The sequence below is a fragment of the Musca vetustissima genome, unplaced genomic scaffold (assembly GCF_032173495.1).
Source record: "Musca vetustissima isolate MV318-11 ecotype Yass unplaced genomic scaffold, APGP_CSIRO_Mvet_v1 utg229563, whole genome shotgun sequence".
Lineage (NCBI taxonomy): Eukaryota > Metazoa > Arthropoda > Insecta > Diptera > Muscidae > Musca > Musca vetustissima.
The window spans coordinates 34,104-42,348 of NW_026882650.1; the positions used below are offsets into that span (position 1 = coordinate 34,104).

The 8,245-nt window shown below is 30.2% G+C and overlaps 1 protein-coding gene across 1 annotated transcript; it reads left to right on the forward strand.

The window, feature by feature from the left end:
• Positions 1 to 5,866: 5,866 nt before the first annotated feature.
• On the forward strand, positions 5,867 to 7,675 carry LOC133329258 (uncharacterized; the record flags this gene model as incomplete). The annotated part of the gene is made up of 4 exons (XM_061537750.1): positions 5,867 to 5,960; positions 6,016 to 7,280; positions 7,343 to 7,409; positions 7,467 to 7,675. Coding segments are annotated over exons 1-4 (1,635 nt in total), but the record flags the coding sequence as incomplete, so codon positions are not given.
• Positions 7,676 to 8,245: the final 570 nt, after the last annotated feature.

Here is an 8,245-nt window from a genome sequence, read left to right on the forward strand (position 1 = left end):
TTCATTAAACTAATCACCGAATACGCAACGTTTGGTCGATTGGGATGAAATTTTTTACACAGTATAGAAACAAATTTTCAATGACGGTTCAAAATTCAGTTCATGGTTCGGTTCAAAATTTGATATAGCCCCCAAATATTTCAGGTACAGATAAATATATATATATATATATATATACCAGCATATTTCTTATACCCTCCACTATAAGGTGGAGTGTATATTAGATTGTCATTCCGTTTGGAACACATCGATATATTCATCGGAGACCCCATAATATAATATATATATATATATATATATTCCAGATCAGAACAAAATTATATATTATAAATTATAGAGCAGATTCGGACCGGCCGAACTTAACAACGTTTTTAGTTATTTTCTTCTCAATTAGTCTTTTAGAAAGGGTTTTTTAGAAACAGTTTAAAATATAGCCCTCAGAAATAATTTTGTTCGATTTTATACATATGTCACACCAAAGGCTCTAAGTCTGCCCAATTGACATGCAAATCCATTTGATCCGACTTTTGAACTTACCTTGCTGGTTATTTTTGTTTTTAATTTTACAAGAAATAATTTACATTGATATAGAAGTAAAAAAGTCAAACTTTGTAATTGTAACGACCCTATTAAATATTCAAAAACAAAGGATTTTTTTTTTGTAATTGAGCTGTAGAATCCACTTATAATTAAGAGCCTAAATACATTTATATGTTTTTATTAAATTTTGCTGTTTTGTTAAACAGCAATTATGAAACTCAGCATGAATCAAACGTGTCATCGCATATTTCTTTTTTTATTTTTGTGTCATCGTCATCATCATAATAATAAGGTATTTATTATTTTTATCCTACTTTTAGATTTCCGCTCTTAAAAATCCAGCGTTGGAAAAAAATCATCATTTAATGTGTCAAATTAACGTATCAAAAACTACAAAACAACATAGCAATGACTTGACAAAGTGTAAATTTGTGAAAACACCAGTGGAGAGCTGGAGAAGCAGCAAAACAGCCAGCACGCCAACCAACCAACCATTTAACCAAACCAAAGAGACATCCAGTCAACGACACCAACCAGCCAACCGACCAACTCAACAATAGCTGTCGCGAACTCATGTGATAAATTTTTTAATTGGATTTAAAACTACAATTAAGCTGAATTTCAATTATAAACAAAAATTTTTAAATAACTGTTGTTCCGTATAACGAATTAAGCAAAAATAAACAAAGTATGCAATATCACCAACACACACGCGTAGAGAGAGATACAATTTAACGTATTTATAATACAAATGATTGTGTTGTCTGTATGTGTGTGTGTGTGATTATGAAAATAATAGCATTTATATTATATTATTATTAAATTGTAATGAAAAACGTAATTTGCAACAAAATAAAACTAAAGCGTCAGGGGGGAAAACTGATTTGAATGGCAGGAAAAAACTTTGGTTCAGCATTACAGTTATGGATAATAAAATGGCATTGAAATGTTTATAAATTTTACAAAATAAAGAAAAAAAATGGGAATAAATGAAGCTCAACAAAATAAAAAAAATAAAAATCCAGTCAACATAAAATTCTCGTATTATTAAATATAGAATTTTCCTTATGTATATTTGAATTGATAAATTTTTGCTTAGATATTAGTTAAAAAAAAACAGTAAGGAAAGTAGTAAAGTCGGACGGATAAACTAAAATATGTGATATTTATCTAAATGTGAATCAACATAGATCAATCCATAAGCATGTCATTTGTTTGTTACAATGGGATAAATGTTGGGCCGTTGGGCTATGTGTGTACTTCTAGAAAACTCAACTGCGTTATTCTATGCTCAATTTTGTATGTTGTGCAAAATTTGATGTCAATCTGACAAACACCATTTGCACCGTTTACTTAAAATCGGACGAAAATATATGTGGAATCTATATCCAAATATGAATCGATTTCAACGAAACTTGTCACAGGTTGGGTTATACTAATTTCAGTACGTTTTGTTCCTATCAACCATATATTGGTTCCTTGGTGCGTCAATTACTTAAAATCAATCGATCTATGCAATATAAGAACTTTGGTACATTATTTACATTAAATCTGATGGAAGTATATATATCATAGTCTGAACCGATTTTCACGAAACTCAGCACACATCATTCCAGGCTCAATCCAGTATGCTATACCAAATTTCGTACAACTTTGGCGAATCTTTAACATAAAATCGGACGAAACTATATATGGAAGCTATATCTAAATCTGGACCGATTTTCACAAAACTTGGCATAAAGCCATCTAGGCTCAATTAGTACGTTATGCCACATTTCGTGCAAATCGAAAGTTTTGTATTGACTTTGGTGCATCATTTACATAAAATCGGACGAAACTATATATGAGAGCTATATTTAAATCTGGACCGATTTTCACGAAACGTGACAGACATTACTCTAAGATCAATTCAAATCGTTATACCAAATTTCGTGCAAATCGAAAGATATTTAGAAACTTTGGTGCACCATTTACATAAAATCGGGCGATAATATATATGGGAGCTATATCTAAATCTGGACCGATTTTCACAAAATTTAGTAGACATCACTCTAGGCTCAATTCAGTACGTTATGCCAAGTTTCGTGCAAATCGAAAGATATATAGGGACTTTGGTGCACCATTTACATAAAATCGGACGAAACTATATATGGGAGCCATGTCTAAATCTGGACCGATTTTCACGAAACTTGGCAGACACAACTCTAGGCTCAATTCAGTACGTTTTGCCAAATTTCGTGCAATTCGAAAGATATATAGAGTCTTTGGTGCACCATTTACATGAAATCGGACGAAACTATATACACTCTAAACTATTTGTTGAAAATTCCAATTAAAATCACAGTGATTTTTTGTTTATTTATTTGGAGGTGTTTAATAATAAGCAAATTATTGTTTAATTTTGTAGAAATGCTTAATTTCAAACAGAAAGAATTGCAAAACTAGTAATTACAACAATATGTGTTTGAAATTAAACACATAATGTGGCAATGCCACTTTTTCACAACAAAATGTGTGTAATTTGAAGAAGAAGAAGAACAACAAATTGCAATGAACACGTGGTGACGCTTAGTTGGTTGCGTTGTTTTCGATTAAGCGGTGGTAAATAGTCAAGTGAGAAGTTTGTGTATTTTAACCAATTAAAGAAATAACAAAAAAAAACAAATAAATAAAAATGTATGTTTGTAATGTTTGTGAAAAAATGTTTGAAAATATTGATGAATATAATTTGCATTTGTATATTCATAAAAGCCAAGCCAATTGTGTATTTCGGTGCTTGTTGCCAAAATGCAATAAAGTATACAACAATTATAATTCATATAAATCACATTACAAACGTTGCCACAAAGTGTCAAAAAGATTGCAAAGTAACAAATCAGAAGGCATATATATTTGTTCAGTTAGTGCGTGTAAATATGTTAGTGGGAATTCAAAAGATATATATCGACATGCCTTGCAACATTTCCCATACAATAAAAAAATTAAATGTCCACTAATTCCATGCCGAAAAAACTTTATGTCTCAGGCAACATTTCGATCACACTTCTTTAGGAAGCATGCATTTGTTGGACAAAACGAACAAACCATGCCTCTGGAACAATTAGTTAATGATGTTAATGTAATATCCAAATCAGATAATATTGGAACTAGTCTATGTTTTACGACAATTAGAGACATTAGTCCACACTTGGAAGAATCGGCTATAACAAATATTTTAACAAAATTAAAGTGCAAATTTAATGTATCAGAATACTGTCTTAGTTTTCTATTTACGGAATTGAAGAATATATTTAATAGAGACATTGATTTGAATATTTTAAAAATACAAGAAATAATTGGTAATGGAAATGTAGCTGATAAAGAACACGAAATTTTAAATTGTTTGAAGAACTCAAGCGTGTTAAGGGCCCTTCAAAATATTTCTTCAAAGCACAAAATACAGAAATTCTTTTCAGAAAAACAAAGTTTTGTTGAACCACAAGAAATTTTTCTTGGTGTTGATAACTGTCATCAAGAATGTGTTTTTCACTACGTGCCATTATTAGAAACATTAAAGGCATTATTTAGAGATGAAATGTATTTTGCTATTTTTTCCAAGAAGAAGAAATGTGAAAGTAATTCATATTTTGATTACAATGATGGTATCGTTTATAAAAACCAAGAGTTTTTCAATTCAGATGAAAAGCGAATTGAGTTACTTATATTCCAAGATGCATTTGAAGCATGTAATCCTCTAGGTTCTGCAAAAAAGAAACATAAAATAGTTGGTTTTTATTTCATACTAGGTAATCTTGATATCAAGTATAGGGCTGTAGTAAAAAATATACAATTACTGTTATTGTGCAAAGAACGTTATATAAAAACATTTGGCTTCGATGTTGTTTTGCAGCCACTATTGTCTGATATAAAAAAGTTGGAAACGGAAGGATTGAGTTTTTTTGATAAAAAAAGAGGAATCGAAACAAAATTATTTGGAACTGTTGTTTACGTTATTGGCGATAATCTAGGATCCCATCAAATTGGAGGTTTTAATGAGAATTTTAGTTTCTCACAATATGTTTGCCGTTATTGTTTTTTTGAGAGAAAATCCTTATCTGAAAAAGATACCAGTACAAGCACTCCTCGAAACATTAGCAACTATAATGAGCTCATTTCTTCACAAAATATTAATAAAGGTGTGGTAAGAAATTCAGCTTTAAACAGTCTAAAATATTTTCACGTTTGTAACCCAGGTCTACCGCCCTGCATAGCTCATGACTTGTTTGAGGGAATAATTCCATTCGACTTAATGGCAATTTTACAGTCTTTGAGTGCGACGTACAAATTTTCCTTTGACTATATAAATTCATTTTTACAGTCACTTCAACATACGTTTTTTTTACGGTTGTCTTTTCCAAAAATTAATATAAAAATGAAAAAACTTCCTGGAAAAGCAGACGAAATTAGACATATGTTATTTTTGATGCCGATTGTATTGATGTCAGTTATTACAAATTTCGAAGATCCAATGTATCTTCTTCTCTCTGTTATGATAAATATGTGTCGCATAATTTGCGCAGATAAAATTACAGAATCTCAAAGAGAATTATTACATCATTTTATTGGCAATTACTTTGATATTAGAAATGAATTTCTCCCAAATAATAACCTAAGACCAAAGCATCATTTCTTACGACACTATCCGGACTTTATTAAACAATTTGGCCCACTAAAAAATCTTTGGACAATGCATTTTGAACACAAGCACCAATATTTTAAGAAAATTGCAAAGTCCTGCAGAAATTTTAAAAATATTACGTTGACAATGGCTAAAAAACATCAATGTTTTCAAGCAAGTCTTCATGGTGACCGCTTAGAAATAAATATTTTATGTAAAAATATAAAAACATTAGAAAATAATATGTTCAATATACAAATACCAGATAATTATATATACGTTACCAAAAAAATAACTTTCCTTGGCACTATATATAAGGAAAATGATGTTATATTATCCTCTGTAGATACACTAAGTAACATATATGTCCTACTAATAAAGGCAATATTCATTAATAAAGAATATACCGATTTTATTTGTTATGGAGAAATTAAAAAAATGTGGTACAACAACGTTATAAATTTGTATGAATCATTTGAGAAAATACGCGAAAAAGAATTTTCTATTATAAAAAGTAACCAATTTGTTTTGCCTCAACCTATACATATTTTCAAATTAGATCACAAATATTATTATGCACCACTTTGTACATTTGGAGATATATAACATAAATAATATTAATATATTTACTAATTAGATTTAAGATACAATAATATAATATAAGTAAAAATGGCGAAGTTTCTATGCAAGATATGGAATAAGGATAGATCGAAGAAAAAGGCATTCATGTGCGAAGCATCTATAGATCTGATCATTCAAAAGGGTATATCATTTAATTAATGAAATTTGATCTCAATGATATATTAATTTAATTTTAGCAAAAGGGTACTCTATCGATGGAAACAGATTGGTTATTGAAAGTGACGGAACGGATATAGAAGACGATGAAACGCTGCAATGCATTTTAGAAGAAAAACAAGTTTTAATAATTTTAAACAGCGCAGAAACCTGGAGTCCCGGTAACGTCGTTTCAGATCCCGTACCCCATCATTCAATGACCAACATTGAAAATTCAAGCAGTGCTTTAGATAACAGAACAGCAGTACCTACACAAACATTTCTCAATATGCCATGCACAACCCCAGGATCAACTGACGAAAGTATTTTTATTGCGCTTTCGGAACCGGAAAATATTGGCCAAAATTTTGTGGTAACACCGCAATCTGTCTCCGCAGACACAATTACAATAACATCGGATGAAGAGTTTATTACAATGTTCAGTCCGAGTGATAAACTAAACACAACATTCCAACAAACTCCGACAGATAACAAAAATCGTCCAGATTGCGATAGTTTCCAAAATTTTGAAATACCTTGGAGTAAAATGCCTCACGAAGTTTTAAAGGTCCTAAATAAGAAAGAAAAAATTGGAAAATTAATTAATTCTTTTTGTAACGTAATAGTCGACGAAATACGACAAAAAACTAATTTCATACCAATGAATGTATATAGAAATATTGCTCATATTGCCGCTACTAAATACCCTGATTCATTTGTTGAAAAAGATGGAGAAGGGCGCATTATGTCGTACACACCAATTTCACTTGTTACAACAATGAGAAATCGTAACAATTTTTTAAATTATAGTTCAAAGGCAAAGAAGAGTATAATAGATATACCAATTAAGAAAAGAAAGCATTTAAGCGCCTTGTCTAGAAGCTGTGCCCATTGGCAACCTGACATTTCTGCGGAAAAATGTAATGATGTGGATTATAAAAAACAGATATTAATATCCATGTACCACAAAAAAACTTTACATCAATCAGAGCTAGAGACGGCAAAGACATTGATGTCCAGCTGTTTTGCCACACAGAGAGCATTCTTCAACGATGCCGAAAATATCCCTTCCGTTAAAGATATTTTAAATAACTGGCCAATGATATTTCACAAAGATTGTCTATTTGACCATTTCCAAAAACTGATGGATTTAAATATAAAAATATTTAACGAAAATTTTGAAATATCAAAAAGCAAATTTAATACTTGTTTTAACATTGAACACACTCAAGGCGCCAACGGCATTGTAGAGGCCATATGTAATTATTTTAAGGAAAGAACTACACTGCTATATAAAGAATTTAAGGTAATACTATAATCTAAGCACTCATTTACTTGTCATACTAACGATCACACTTTTTGTTTTAGTTTGGAGCAACGATGGATGATATAAAACGTGAAAACGAATCGGCCACTCCATGGGTTTCCATAATTTGTAAGTTATATCTATATACACTATTAAAAAGATTGTAACTAACTTAAACAATTGTAGGTACATCCCCCACTGGAGATGATGAACAACACATTGCATACATCTGGCTAGAGGGCGAAATTACAAGCATAGAAACTAATAGTAATTTAATCTCTTTAATATTGCAATTACTTTGCTATTATTATATATTTAACATAGAATATCCTAAAGATATATCTCAAAGTTGTGAATTTTTTATGAGATACCTTTTTAAATTTTACCCGTGTCACGTAAGAGGCCAAAAAAAGAATATAAATAACTTAAAGAAAATTATAAGTCTCATAAAAAAACTAGATGACATTAACATATAATAACAGTGCCAATTTTAATAGCATTAATTTATAGAATTAAAAATGTATGAAATGTAAATGAAATATGAATTTTTTTATTTTAATAAAATATTTTTCTTATTTTATCAAAAAATCATTTCATTTAAGACAACTACAAATTACTCATAAATGTGCTTACTTTTGTTGAATGTTGTTGAAAATCGCAACCAAAAATGTGTAACGTTTTAAACACTTTCTGCGTAAAATCTTACAACAACAAAGCTGTTGAAAATTACTACTTTTTGTGCGGCATCTTGTTGCCTATCATTATCATTGTGATTTTCAGCAAAAATAGTTTAGAGTGTATATGGGAGCTATATCTAAATCTTGACCGATTTTCACGAAACTTGACAGACATCATTCTATACATGGACGGACGGACATACGTAAATCGACTCAAAAAATGATTCTATTCTATATATATATATATATATTTAGGCTGATTAAGTCGTTTCATCCCAACGTGCGGCA